Source organism: Diuraphis noxia, unplaced genomic scaffold (assembly GCF_037042655.1).
Source record: "Diuraphis noxia isolate RWA-SAM2 unplaced genomic scaffold, SU_Dnox_SAM2 contig0004, whole genome shotgun sequence".
Taxonomy (NCBI): Eukaryota; Metazoa; Arthropoda; class Insecta; order Hemiptera; family Aphididae; genus Diuraphis; species Diuraphis noxia.
In genome coordinates, this window is record NW_028301714.1 from 28,124,560 (window position 1) to 28,140,698 (window position 16,139).

General features: G+C 30.7%; 1 protein-coding gene across 1 annotated transcript in view; it reads left to right on the forward strand.

Annotated features, from left to right (window-relative positions):
* Positions 1-2,396: 2,396 nt before the first annotated feature.
* LOC107173161 (ubiquitin carboxyl-terminal hydrolase 48-like) overlaps positions 2,397-16,139 on the forward strand; it is a 46,453-nt gene continuing 32,710 nt past the window's right edge. Inside the window, exons 1-11 of the mRNA XM_015523580.2 lie at positions 2,397-3,193; positions 4,185-4,391; positions 4,499-4,709; positions 4,778-4,893; positions 4,999-5,241; positions 5,312-5,490; positions 5,562-6,124; positions 6,189-6,364; positions 8,553-9,220; positions 9,299-9,423; positions 9,497-9,672. Coding sequence (XP_015379066.1) covers positions 3,057-3,193; positions 4,185-4,391; positions 4,499-4,709; positions 4,778-4,893; positions 4,999-5,241; positions 5,312-5,490; positions 5,562-6,124; positions 6,189-6,364; positions 8,553-9,220; positions 9,299-9,423; positions 9,497-9,672 — 2,801 coding nt within the window. The 5' untranslated portion in view covers positions 2,397-3,056. The remainder of the gene's footprint in view (positions 3,194-4,184; positions 4,392-4,498; positions 4,710-4,777; positions 4,894-4,998; positions 5,242-5,311; positions 5,491-5,561; positions 6,125-6,188; positions 6,365-8,552; positions 9,221-9,298; positions 9,424-9,496; positions 9,673-16,139) is intronic.

Below are 16,139 nucleotides of genomic sequence, written 5' to 3' on the forward strand. Positions count from 1 at the left end.
ATAATTGATTCTAGGGCTATATTAAAAAGGGCTGGTGATAAGGCATCTCCCTGTCTTTACTTCAAATTCTTCTCTCTTCCGTACTTAATTTTGCATTTCGATCCATGACCACATGCACGAATCATTCTTACGATCTTTCTTGATGTTCCCGATTGATCCATTACTTTCTATAATCTCTCTCTATCCCTTGAATCGTATTAATATTATATTATTACAATTTATTATTATAACAAGTCTTTAATTATTCCAACTGTGATCCATAATTAAAAATAAATAAATTGATCAATCAAATAGCCAATAATTACAAATCAACCTGTAAGTTTTTCAATTGTCGCTTATGGAAATATATATTAAGTATAGGAGGGTAATGATTAACGTTTAACCATATTTAGTATAGTTGGAAAACACGGAAGTAAATTATTAGATAATCAAACTTACATTATAATATATAATGTACTATGTACAATTTTGATTTAAGAAATAGGAAAAACATTCCTATTATCTACCGATCTACTGAAATGGATTGATCTCAATAATATATGTATGGGAGGACTAGGAGCAACAACAAAACACTTCCATATTTTGGTCAAATTTATTTTTTATAGCATATTATTAGGAAAAAAATTCTGACGATTAGTGCAACATCTGGACATATCTGCTACTTAAATATAGCGATATACAAAATACAAATAGAGATGTATTGTTGTTGCTCTAAAATAATTTACTTATTACTGTATTTATAAATAGAATATATTATATTATAAATACTTAGACATAACTCATGTTTTAATTTTTGGTGTCATACAAATTCGATTTTTACAATTTGTAATTAGGTTATTGAAAAATTGTATTGACTGGATATGTCCATTTGCTGCTTCCAGGTTGGTATTCATTAATGTTTTGTAGGTACTGTATTGTATAGAAATATAGAATACCATTCTGGGGTCTTCTATTTGCATTGCATAAATATTTCGTAGTTAATTTAATTTAATTAATAATATAGTATTAATAAAACCCAAACTATAATTGTAATTTAAGAAAATTTAGGATTTTTCAAATGCGTGAAGGCGATGTCTAAACGGGAGTCTAAGGCTTCGGTTCTACGACAATATTACGTGAACTCTGCTCGCCACATCTTTAGGATAAAAGTAATCTATCTAAATTTGTCGACTAACTGTGAATTATATTCAGGATCAGCCATAAAGCCATCCGCCGCCTCATACAATTGTTTTTTTTTTTTCGTCACGAACGCCAGTTGGGGTCATTGGGGAGGGGGAGAATCGACGATGCATGTTTTTTATGTTTCTGAGCGGTAGAAAATTTCAGATTTAAAACCTCTCGGTTTATATCATAATATAATGTTAGGGCGTATGTTTCCATTTGGATAAAGTCGACATTAGTAGGACAATGTTGACATTAGTCGCTATATGAGCTCATGATTATTATTAAATGTTGGTTGGCTAATGTTAACATTAACCGAGGTTGTTAGCGGATAATGGATAATGGATATATATTATATTATAACGGCTTATGGATAATGGATTAAGTATAATGCATGAAATAAAATAATTTTAAATTATTAATTTATTATTAAGTTGTCACCCCCTCAATAGCAAATAGTTCAAAAATTCAAAATGTTTATAGATAATTACCGATGGACATCGACTATTGAGTAAAAAAATCTTTTGGTTTATTATTGTAGGAGTAAATATTTTTCTATCATTCACATTAGCATTGATTATAAATACAATATTATATGTATTTATAATCAATGGCATTAGTAATTAGCACGATTTAAGATAATATATCTTAGATCGCGGTAATTAGTACACTACGGTAAAACCGAAAAAAAATTATTTATTTTTAAAAATATTGTCTAATTTTGAATTAGCACTGAAATATTAAGATTATCACAAAAATACATACAAATGTACAAAATTTAGACTTCATCCTATTTTTTACTTTTTTAGTTTTTCCACATGAAATTATCACAATTTGGGGGCAATTACTAATTACTAATTACCATTTACCACACAACCGGAGAAACTGCTTATAAGTTATAATATGCCGCAACCATAGACTTATAATATATATTATAAGTCTATAGTCTATGGTCGTAACTTCGTAAGATGATAATAATCACGAACTAAGATATCTTAGTTCGTGACACGGATTAATATACTATTAAATTAATATTAATCCGTGGTTCGTGATAATAATACATAATATAATCAGTAAAAAATGTTGGCAATGCTGAACGTACGAGCTTTACGTCATGCGACATGCACTGTCTCCTGTACGCTCAAATTGAGAACCCCTAGATAACAGCGTATGGAATAATGATATTATTGTAATAAATAGACCGACCCACACTCACTCGCCGCGTATATGTATATATATATTTATTACAATATATATATATATATATACTCGAATATATTTATTTGTGATATTAATAAAAATATCGGTTTGATTATTTACGCGAAAAACCAATATCGGATCGGATATTCATCGGCACTTCGGCACGATCGGCTGAACAGTATTTTTATTTTTTAAAGTGTAGTGATTATATAGTTAGCGATCAATGGTTATTGGTTATTTTAAATCAACTACACAGTATTATGTCAACTCGCGGTGCGTTACCAAACTGCCATAAGACAACAACAACAAAAATAAGAGCATCTCTAATTATTGCCGTCGCTGTATGAATGTGAAACTACTGAAACTGTCTACAGTGGTTATTGGTTACGAACGAAACAATTAACGACCGCCGGTCGCCGGTGTCGCCGACTTAACCATTTCCGGCCAGACGCGCGATCGCCGTGTATAAGCCTTCAAGATTAAGGCAATTATTGTGAAGCCGGTCAGAGTTCTGGTGAGTCGGTTGTCGTTCTTCTCAATCACGACGGCAGAACAGGCAGTACAGCAGTGATTTGGATCGGTTCGTTCGTGACGCTTATCGTTATCTGCCTAGTCAGATCGGACGTACCGGTTAGCGTATCTGTTCCAAAACCTCACATATTCGTACTTCATCGTATGTGGAGTGTGAGCTCGACATGTCCAAGAAGAAGGATCACGAGAGAAAGAGTCAGTGGGCATGGGCCGAAAATGTTCACCCAAACAACATAGAATTCGACCATATACTCAAAGCATATCGCATAGGGCTACCCAGCTGCAAACCTCTCTCTTGCCGGTGAGTTCAACACTTTTGTTCGTATATCAGACCTTTGTTCCATACTTACTTTGTCAATGTTTTTCTTAACTATCGATTTTAATTATACTTATTCTTGTTTCCACTTGAAATCTATATGTATTTTATATTTAGTAAAGCGTTATGAACAGATTATACCTGTTATAACTTTGAACTGTGTGACATCTTTCTTTTTAATTATTGTAAGTTTACAGCAGTAATTTGACAGTTTTTATTTGGTATCCACTTTTTGCATCTGCATTACACTGATTAATAAAGTTGCTACACTGGTAATAAATTTGAGTTAAGGATTAAATTATCCATAAAATCATAAAAATTTTATAAGTGCTTATGCAGTTTTATACAACTTTCTCATCTTGAATAGACAAACGTATAATACTGTATTTAAATAATTTCGATTTTAACTAAAATGTAGGTGTTAACCTCTTAATTTAAAAAAAATATATGGAATGTGCACTTTTGCTGTCGATTTAATTTTGAAGCTATCATTGAATTTAATATAATTTCAATGTAAAAATCAGTTCAATAATTTAGAGATGGATTTTGATTTAAGTAGAGATGAAGGTAATTTGGCGCTAGGTTTTAGTGAAAATATTTGAAAGGATTTGTAAAATCAATTAAATAAAATAGGCTTGCTCTGCTTAAAATTAAAAAAGTTATGAAACTTTAGTTATTTAATTGTTTAAATTTTACTATTAATTTTTTATTTAGGGGAATCCATGGTAACATAGGCCATTGGGTGTAAGGTGGTATGATAGCAGTTATTTTTGTATATTTTTGTTTGTTGGTTTTTAAGTTGATAGGGTTGTAACATGTGTTTGTGTATGTGTGGTGAGGATATGTTGCTAAAAATATCGGATGGTCACCCATCCGGATACTAGCAACTGCGGCTGGTACGTACGCTCAGTGCATTTCTGCAGATAGAGCGTACGACCACACCTCACCAAGCCACTGTACTTTTTTTTGTTTATAGACGTAATTGCAAAAATAATCCTTACTGTCTATCTGGACTTGGAGAACAACGTTGGCTTCAAGATAAAGTACGCACACCTGTTAATGACTATGAAGATCCAGAGCTTGAACGCCGACAAAACAACAAATTTGTTGGCTTAAAAAACTTGGGTGCAACATGTTATATCAACAGTCTTTTACAATTATGGTTTCATAACATTAACTTCAGGTAAATATACATCTTGTCATTTAATTTAGTATTTTATGTTTGATTTTGATTAAATATGTTTTAAAAAGAAAAATAACTTGATTATAATTATGTTTTTTAATTTACAGAAAAGCAATATTTAATTGGAAACCAGAAGAAGATTCTACTGAAAGTCAAAACAAATCTCTGTATGTTGAAAACTCATATGTACCAGAGACTAGTGTTGGACATTTACAATTAGTATTTGCTTTAATGCAATTTGGTAAACAAAGGTCAGTAGATCCTGAAGACTTTATTACAACTTTAAGAATTAATACTGCTCTTCAACAAGATGCTCATGTAAGTTTTTTAATCAATTTATATTGTGTGATTATAATGAATACTAATGAAATAAAATTGTATTTCAGGAGTTTTCAAATTTGTTCCTATCAGTCTTGGAAAACAAGTTTAGTACACAATCTGATGCCTCTGTCAGAGATATGGTTAGAGACAACTTTCTTGGAGAATACAAATATGTAACAACGTATGTACTATTATTAAATAACATCTACAGTAATTGACAAATATATACAGTAATTGACAAATATATATATATATGATTATAAATGCATACATTTTTTTCATATAGGTGTTTAAAATGTAAAACTAAATCTACACGTCCATCAACATTTTATGAACTTGATTTAAATATTAAAGGTCATAAAACATTAAATGAAAGTTTGCAAGAGTTTTTAAAAGAAGAGCATTTAACAGGGGATGATCAGTACTATTGTGACCATTGTAACTGCAAACAAGATGCTGTACGAAAAATATGTTTAACTACTTTACCTCCTGTGCTTAATATTCAACTAATGCGTTTTGTTTATGATAGGTATGTTTTCTAATCATTTTTATTATTGTAATAAATATTAATGTCAGGTACAATTTATTAATTTTTTTAGACAGACAATGCAGAAAAAGAAATTAAATACATACATACAATTTTCACAAACATTAGATATGGCTCAGTATTTAAATTTACCTGTTGAACTTGATCAATCTTCAAAAGAAAATCACATATACAATTTATGTGCAGTTCTTATACATAAAGGTTCAAGTGCATACTCTGGTCATTATATTGGTTAGTGTTAAATATTAACATATAATATAATTGTGAGATTTTAGTATAAAATTTGTATTTTTGTATTGCAGCCCATATCAAAGACATTGCCGCTGAAGAATGGTATAAAATTAATGATGAAAATGTTGAAAAACTTAAGGGTAAGGGTTTAAATTTGTGCACTGAAGATGAGTTTAAATTAAATGGTTCAAAAGTTACTAAAGCTCCCAAGATTCAAAAAGGTATGCTACAAACAAATAATGCGTATATGTTGGTTTATATGCATGATGCCATGATCACTAAACTTAAAACTGAATCATCCAACTGGGAGTTGTCACCAAGACTGATTCACCTTGTAGAGGCTCGTAATAATAACTTTGAAAATACAATATTAAATATTAAGAGTAACAGAGAGTATGTAGAAGATAAAGATAAAGTTTTTGTTGAACAAATGTTGAATTTAATAACTGAGATGAACTCTGTATCTGTAAAAGAAAAAAATAAGGAAGCCATTTCATTACAATGGCTTAACTATTGGTTTAAAATCACACCAAATCAAAATGTCAAGGAAATAAGTAATTGTGCAATTTTATGTAAACATAACTTACTTGATCCTGATAAGGTGCATGAAGCCAAATACATTGGAACGGAACTAGTATGTTTGAATTAACATAATATATAATGTGTATCGTTTGACGTTATCTAGTTTTTACTTACAGGCAGATAAATTGTATGGTATCTATCAAGGTGGTCCAAGGTTGAAATTAAATTCATCAATATGTTGGAAATGTGTAAGAAATAAATGTGCCTTATTATACACCAAGACATTAACTGCAGAACAAAATAAAACTATCAGCTCAATTTTACATTGTTGGAATCCCACTTCTAGTGTAGAGTGAGTATTTTTAATTATAGTGAGAAACAGATAAAAAAAAACAAATTAGGATTATCGTTCTATGGAAATTGAGCGAATGTCCGATGTTGTAAAAATTTGAATTTCAAATGCTATCAAAATTTAATTTGACTTTTCAGTACCTAGACATTTTTTTTATTGAATTAGATAAATTTTAAGGAATCTTGTATTACATGTTCAAGATTTATGAAGAACATTTTTTTGAATTATAAAATAATTTGTAAATTTGATTGAATTTTACGTATGTTGTCAAAATTAGAAATTCAGATGCTCATAAAAAATTATTGTGGATTTGCACTCAAGTTTTTTTAATTTCCGCTAATTTCAATTACGATGAACCTTGTATTGAATTTTTAATTGTTTTGATCCAGTAAAGATTTTTTCATTGAAATTAATTTAAAAAAAAACTAATAACAATTGAAAGTTGCTTTCAAGTCAAAATATTTCCTATATTAGTTAATATATGGTGTATAAGAAATGCAAATATAATCATTCAGTGAAAATTTCATGTGTCTATGGTAGGTAATTTGTTTTAGTGTTATACCCAAAACCTATTTTGTGTATAATTTCCTGTTTTTCTTTAATTTTTTCTTATTTTTCCTGGTGCTTTTGAAAACTATTGAGATTTTAATTTATCCTACTGAATGTACTATCTAGATTCAATTTCCAACTGAAAAAGATATTGATGTTGAAAACCAAAGCATTATTTCAACTATTTGTCGTTTACGCAGGCTAAAAAAACTCACATCATTGTGAAATATTAAAATCAATAAATTGATTATTCTGCTCAAAATCTAAAATATATATCTATAAAAACATTTTTTGAAGTTTCTTAAAAAGCTATTAAAATATCAATAATTTTAAGTTTACGGTTATGTAGTGTTTGACTTTTTAAAATGGTATGATCTACATTTCATCTATAGGTGAGTAATAGTTATAGTTGTACTATATGAGTTCTTTAAACCTATAATATGTTTGCCAATCATTACATACCATTAATATTATATCAAGCATTAGCGTTTGTTATAATAATTGTATGTTTACTTCCATTAAAATTATTTAATTTATTGAAATAGATTAATTTAATTTGCCTATATATGTGTAGAAATATCTAATTCACCAATTTATGAATAAGATGTGAAATAGAATTAGTAAAAAATTTGTTTGAAAGTTTTAAAAACTTATAGAATTATTACATATTCTTATTAGAATTTATTGAGGTATTTCATTTAATAATTCATATTCACAAGTTGTAATTTATTTTAATTTATCAAAACATTAAAAGGTTACTCTTGTGTTTATTTTATGATTATTTAATTTATTCACATCTAAGAGGAAAATCTTCTGTATTTGACTTCATTTACTTCGCATAATTCTGAAATAAAATCTAGCTTTTCATACAAAAGTTATGATTTATAAGTCCCTACTAAGACCTATATAGAGACCCGTGTAATCCAAATCTGGGGTTGAGAAAAACCATCCAAATTGTTTAATCTTCAAGCTTTCCAATCCGTCACATTCCTCATTATTTCTTCTACATGGCACATATGCAATTCCATGCTTTAAAATGACTTTTAAATAGAAACTGTTTCTGAGATTTCATTCTAAACTTCAGATCACTCTAACCCTCTAATCCCTGAACTTGCATCTAACTCACTTTTTGGTAATCCCATATGTTGTTTTAAGAGAAAATGATATCTAGATTAACTGATTGATTAATGGTATATAACAAATAAATAAATAAAATAATGTTGGGTTCTATAAATGGATAGCCTTCCTCGTCATGTTATCATTGTATAATATTATTTCTGATGTTATTCTCTAATTTACTTATTATGCCTAATGTAGCATAGATGGTAAACATTATTATTTTTAAATAACAAAAAAATAAAAATATTTATTCTTAGTTTAATTTCTAAACATATTTTTGTTTTATTTCAAATCCAGAAAAAATAACTACCTAGTTGTTTATTGTTATAGACAGTAGTAAAATTCCCTGTGAGTTAGTGGTTGTGAGGGGGGGGGGGAGAACTGATTTGTGCCACTGTTTATAGACCTACAATACATTGTTGTAAATAAAATATTTAATTCAAATTTGAAATGACTTATGTGCTTATAAAATTGTAACTATATTTATCTTAATCATATTGTTATTATTTTTATTTTGTAGTGATGAAAACCACGAAAAGAGTTACTGGGTTGGAAAAGATTCATTAAAAAGTTGGCGACGGATGTACTTGGAATTGTTTGAATATTTTGTTAACAATCATGATATACCTCCAAACACTTCACTGCCTCTTAATCCAGATCTATTGTCTGTAGTATGTGATCCTGCTAGTAGTTTTGTTGAGGACAAAAAATTCTTCAAGTCTAAAGATAGAAGCCGGTTTATCAAAATGGAAGGGATAACATTGGAATCTATTGATGGATGTCGAAAACTTGCTCATATGTTTGTTAACAATTCAATATCAATTTTCAAAATTCTAAAGCTCAATGATTATAAACCATTTCACTATTCCTTATTGGAATTAGAGTCAGTTTTAGAAGAAATGACTAATATATTGTCTTCAGTTATTGCTAAAAAAGTTAATGATGAATTAGCTAATGAAGAGCAAAAATATGATACTAGTAAATTAGATAATTCAAAAAATATGATTGCTGAATGCTTAATTCCAAATGAGAGTGAATCAAAAACAGACGACGAACACAAAGAAGACGATGTTGAGGATAATAGTCATGAAGAAAAAGACAAGCATGATGATTCTGATTCTTTTGATAACAAAAATGATACTGAGTATATGTCGTGGGGATTTAATGAAGACATTACATGTTCACATGGTAGGGTTATAATTCAATTTTTGTGCAATGTTTTTTTTAATAATTAATAAGTAATGACTATTTTATTTTTGATAACAGGAAACTTGACTATTGAAAATAACACTAGGAGATTGGTTCCAGAAGTAGTAAAAAATATTCTTCATTCATATTTTCCCAAAGCACCAATATTTTCAAATGATATAGAACCTTGTAATGTATGTCGAGTAAGTAGAAAGATTTTTAAACATAGAATCATATCATAATTTATAATTAATTTATTATTGATTTAAATAATAGAATATGCATAGTCAAGATGAGATTACTAAAAATCTTCATAAGCAGTCTGCTATTACAGAAAAAGAATTACTCAGTGATTTGTTATGGAATAAAAAAAGACCTGTTCCTTCACAAGAAAATTCTCCATACCCGTGTGTTTCTAAGAATTTTTTAGAATCTTGGAGAAAATTTGTGAGGTAATATTAAATTATATCATTATCTAGTTTTAATTAGTTAGCTTGTAACAATTGTGCATAACAATTAAGGTTGAAAAGATTTGTTTAAAATTTATAACATGATTGATATTTTTTTCTAGCATTCTAACTATAATGCTATATTAATTATTGTGTAAAGTAGTTATAATATGCATTTATTATTTTTTATAACGCATCAGTGGGGTGTTGTATCCCCTTCATGACCTTTTTTTTAAAAAAAAAAAAGACTGGTTCATTACATTTATATAGTGTTTTAACTATTAATATTGTCATATAATATACTTAATATAGCTTATATGTTATAGAAATAATACAAAAAAAAACCTGAATCCTTTTATGTTAGCTGTACAAATCATTAATACAAGCATTAAAGTATAATATCTATTTGTAACGTGAACATTCTTTAATGATTTTTTTGTGGTATCATATACATACATACATTTATTGCACTGAAAGAAAATGTTTATGGTTATGACTTATGAGAAATACAATTTTTTGTATATTATACAATGTATTACATACAAATGTATTATAATAAACATTTCATCTTTCTCACATATATGACCATATTACACCACTGCAACATATATCTATAAATTTATCTTAAATCTGTATATTAAACCCTGACCTAGATACATTTTGAATTTAAAAATTCTCTGCTAAGTAATGAATGAATTGATGTATTTAGGTTTTTAGTTATGAAAATATGATTGTGGTTTTGGTAGAATTAGTGCTTTAAAAGTAAATTTAATCAGATTAGAAATTGTATTTTAATTTAATTTTAAATTTATTAGTGTAGGAACAAAAAGAGGTTTTAAAATTTGTAATTTTCTAACTGTTAAAACTCCAAGTGGTTTTCAAAAGCATTGGAAAAAACAAAAAAAAAATTTCATGTTTGGATGAAATTACATGTCAAATAATCAAGAATAACATAATAATATTGTTATATTGTTATAATTTAAATATATTATTTGTGGGTACTTTAATTTCTAGAGTATAATTTATATTATTTTAATTTTAATAGGTAGTTTATGTCTAATGATTTATATTAATTCTTTATAATACATTGTATGTACTGAGTGAGTTGGGTACATAATTAATCTGATTAGTGATTTGATTAATTTGGAATTGATTCTGTAGGTATTTACATTTTTTTTTTTTTAAATAAAACTTAACAATAAAATTAATTAGTATAACATATCCTTGACTGACAAACCGTCTCCACTCAGAATTATTTTTCGAATACAATGATATTATATCATTGAATTCAAATTTAATTCCATCCATTAATGTAATCCACTTGTAACCTACTGTAAGACAGAGTGACATTTACTTAGCTACCAGCTTTTTTAAATTTAAAAACGAACCTTGAAATCTGGAAGACTTGGTACCTGATAGTTGATAATTAACTAATAAGAACGTCTAACTAAATTGATGCTTTATGTTGGTAATAAAACTTTACTATCCTGGACTAACTACACTATTGCATTTTTTTTATTGCAAACAAAAACCATTAATTAGACTAGTCACGTAATGACAGACCTATTCGAGTGATCGATCCTGCGTGAAGTGGTAATAATGAACGCACATTGAAGTTACACACGATTCTTCATTATCTATTGCACAGCCCCTAGTGTAATTCTTTACACATCTCGTCGAACATCGCATGAATGACAGCTTGTAGTGTCAGTGACGAATAGCTACACCACCGTACTAATTGTGTGAAGTATATCAATCTTAATCAATTTTCTTCGTCGATAATATATACATACAGTCTTTTATAAAATATGAGATTCCGTTTGTGTAGTGTTTTTCTTAAAAAAAAATTTACTCATACCCTCGTGATAAAGAAAGTGAAGAGATCCTAGTAAAACGCATAATAGCAATAAGAGAGTCGGCAAATCGGGAGGTGAGTAGTGGGGTGGATACTCAATAAATCAGATTTCAATTTTGAAGGGTAAAAATAAGGATGATTTGTGGTCTAAGCAGAGTCAACAACCAATACAAAACCACAGACTGTTGCAGTATAATATTATATATATACTTGCCAGAGCCCATATTTGTATATACGTAAAAGTAATATAAAGCGCATTAAATCTCCATGTGTCAAAATATCGTTCCCGAAAAGCGGTGATATCTGCCCATTCGGCGAATTGTGATCGTGGACGATATAGAAGAAAAAAGTTTAAATAAACAAAACATATTTTTTAACCAAAATAAATCGCTACGTAGAGTTTCGATTAAATGATGTTATTATAATATTATGTGATATAACATACTCTCGAAAACCGTTTATATTTTTTCCGGTTACTTATTAGTACACTAATATTTAAAAAAAAAAGTTATTTTAAATTGAAGTACCTTATAGCTGTATATTACATAGTATGTTGTTGAATATTGCCACCTAATATAAGTAGCTTAACCCTAATAGCCACTTAAACCTGATCCAACATTAAATGTATTCACTATTCTTTATCCTATTTACTTATATACATACTATATTTGTATACTGACTGTTATTACTCTATAAATATCCGATTACTGGTGCGCTCGTGGAACATCGCATTTGAATGAATTGGATAGAATGAAAATATTATGTTCTTATTTGTAATTAGCTTACTAAAAGGATTATCTGCCTTTTTCGCTTGTAATTCCGTTGACCGGGATGTGTAAAAATTTGATATTCGCATGGCACTTGTCTCTGCCTGACATGCACTCTTCCCCATGTCCTTGTTCTTCTAACCCGTTAAATCCCTTAAATTCAAAGGATTTATTTTTACGAGGGTCCATTACCACCCCTGCTGGAACCTGTGACGTCTGCCCCTGGATTCTACTTGTCAAAATGACATTCGCTGTATTCATCTAGCAATGTAAGTCTAATATTACAAATGCGCGTCGTTCTATAATAACTACATGACTACCTATATTGTAATATTATCACTTATATTACCTATGTACTGTTTAATCACATTCTGTCTCTGTAGGTCTTCTGTCTTACTATATTACTGCACAATCAGCATTGATGAGTTATGTGTAAAGTAGGAGTGCATGGTCTGTGTTATTAAAAATACTGCGTATCTTATTAATTATTATAACTTATTATGTTAATATGTGTTTTATAGGCAATATTATATTTTAGGCATAAATGCGGTTTTTAGGTATCCTGATAGTTTTAAATTCAATAACTTATTATTCGTTAAAATCTGTTCTACATATTGTGTAGTGATTTACTTTGATTCACTTTATTGTATGTAACATAGGTATTACACGATTCTTTATTATTTAAAATTCTAGTTTATATTTTGTAAAAAAAAAAATCTCGTGACAAGTTGGAAGGCTGTTGGCGTGTCGCAAAACTATTTTGTTTATTTTATTCTATTTTTTTTTTTTTAAGTTTTACTGGTTTATAAACTCGCAAACATTCAAGCTACGGTACAGTGGGTCGATGCGGAAAATCTGATTTAACAAGCATGAATAGCTTTTAACCTTTCGAACTTCTAACCAGCTTTTCTTTACACTTGATTCACGTTGAATAAGTAAAATTCTTTCGGAACGGTCTCTGCTTCTGTTTGAGAGTATACCACCACCTCCGATACACCACATTGTATTGTGATCGGAGAACTATTACACCGGACTTTCTGGCGGCGTAATATAATAGTTATCGAGACGACTATGTCGCGACGCCTTTAGCACTCCCTTACCCCTCGGCCTCATCCACATGTGCACGCATATATATAGCGTTCATCACCTCAAGCTAGTATAATTAATCAAAAATGTTTCTGGAGGACAATGTGATGCCGGGAAAGGAGAGATGACGCCTTTAGTGTATTGTTATTCAGGGATCGTTATGTGTAATTAATAATTCACACTTAATTAGTCAGAAGATATTCGGGTTGTGGTCAGAGGCCCATTGAGAGGAGGGACACGTTGAACAATACTTGACGAAATTACGAGCTGCCTTTTCTCTGCTGTTTGACGACTTTTCATTTTAAGAGCGGCAACGAGAAAAGGGCCTTTTCCAAATTATTAGACGGTGTATAATAATTATTCAAAATCTGGCGTGGTGTGTGGCTAAGTTTTTGCGTGTTCGTTCGGACGTTAAGGATCGTTTATAAATTACTTTATCACCGCGCACACACAAAGGGTGGATGTCCACTGGCCTGCAAGTGAGCGTGCGTGTGCGTATTGTGGCGGTAGTAATATGATTAAACCGTTTCCGAACGTTGAGCGAGAAAACAGGCGGTTATATCTTTTATCGAGCCCTGATTACAATATAACATCAACGGACGATGAGAGAACGAAAAAAGGCGTCGCGTTATTTGTCGTGGCTGTATAATATAATAATTTTGCCTGATGAAAAACGCAGGGGCGTATTCAGCTCTTCTTCCTAGGGGTGGAGGGGGGGTGAAATTTGAACTCAAATCATAGGCACTTATAAAAATATATCAATATATGTCTATAAACGACAGTGTACCGATTATAAATAAATTGACAGTTCTAAATTTTTCAACTGTTTCGTTTGCTTAAACTTTAATAATTGATTTCTACCCATTTTTAAAATCCATAACATCAATTATTGCAAACAACATTAACAATATAATTTTTGTTTCATTGATTAAAAACAGTAAACACCTATATAATATATATGAAACACATTCAACAATGTCCTGGGGGGCGTTCGCCCTTATCGCCACCAGGCGCGGATCTAGAACATATTTACGGGGGGGGGGGGTCATCTTAAATAAAATTAGGAGCTGGGTCGTCTACTATTTCATTGTCTTCAATGACACATTTTTTTTTTTAAAGAAAATTTTGCATAAAATCGGCACTACGCTTTGACATTTTAATAAAATAATAATACAACTATACACGTGTCACGTTTGATGTTGATTATCGACAGTTACAGCGGCTGAATGCGTATTGTATCGTAACTATATGTCAACTAAAAAATTATCATTACACAATAAATATCGTCAATAATAAAATAGATAGGTACTACAAACAGCCAGACATTTTATTGCATCAAACAAGTTTAAATATTCGATTAGATTAGATTAGCTTTTTGACGGCGAACGATGAAAACGGACACGGCCGAAACGCTATCGGCAAAACAATACATTTTATCGGTTGCCGAAAATAGATATAATAGAAAATCCACCAGTCTACGGGGGGGGGGGGGGGCATGGCCTCTTGGCCCCCTTGGATCCGCGCCTGATCGTCCCCCTTGTATACGCCCTTGGAAAAACGTGTTATAATTTTGCAATATTTAACTACGTCGTATCAGAATTCACTTTAACTTCCGCTGTTATTGAAGAACGTGCTTATAGTTAATCGAATTTTATTTTGGATTTACACTAGCCCTTAAGAGCGATCTTGTAAAAGTAATAAAAATAAATAAACCAACCCACCGCTTTGGAAAATAAGAAAATTAATATTCGTTCTTTGTACATATTTGTATATGAATATATTGTTTTGTGTATTATTATTATACTAGTGTGTAAAAACAAATTGTGCATATATACAAAGGTAGTAGTGAAACGGCTGGAGGTTTGCAAAGTACAGGCAATTGTCATGCGTCCGTGTCCCCGTAAACGACCGGAAATCTTTATTGGAAAACAGGAGCGGGCAAAGCTGCACGTGCATTTGTTTGATGGGTTTTCGCCGACACCGCGTTCGTTGGCGGTTTAAGTGACTGGGTTTATTTACCGCTTCGGACTTGTGTCGACCGCAGCTTACCGATCTCATATTTGGAGGGTGCGCGTTGGTGTACCCGTATAAGTCTACACTACACTAAAACTACGCTTTACACTACACTATACTTCACCACTATATATGTAATATAACTATAATATATTTTATAAATATGTGTGTGTGTGTGTGTATGTGTGTGTATATTATTACTCCGCCTGCCCGCTTTCTATATCTCCGAGCGGAGTGCGGTGCAGTATATAATGTTGACTGATGGCCGGCCGTCTCCGACATGTGTTGCTCTGTCGCAGTCGTCAGCCTCCGCCTCTGTCGCTGTGTTCGAAGCTCTGAAAGACGTCATAGTCGTTGTCGATGGGTCACAAGCGAAACTATGCGTATATATACAGGGCGCTCACGAAATAGGGTGGTAGTAAATGGTACCGAGGGGAACTCGTGGCGATCGTCCAGATGAATTGCCTACTATCAAGACTCGCCGCTGGTTGTTTATAGTAGCTATAGTGTGCTTGTATGCGTGTGTGTGCTAATGACGTCACACGTTGTCGCTTTGACCCTACCAACATAACGTATCATTTCTCAAACCACCGAAGCTATTGCCTCCTTATATTTACTTACCTATACTTCCTTTGGTTTACCGTGTATTTCATCTGCTGTGCGTGACATTTTTCCGATATGTTTTACTATTTTGAGCTTTAAGCCATAATATGTGACCTAATCTAACCAGTATTGCACATTTTGATTTA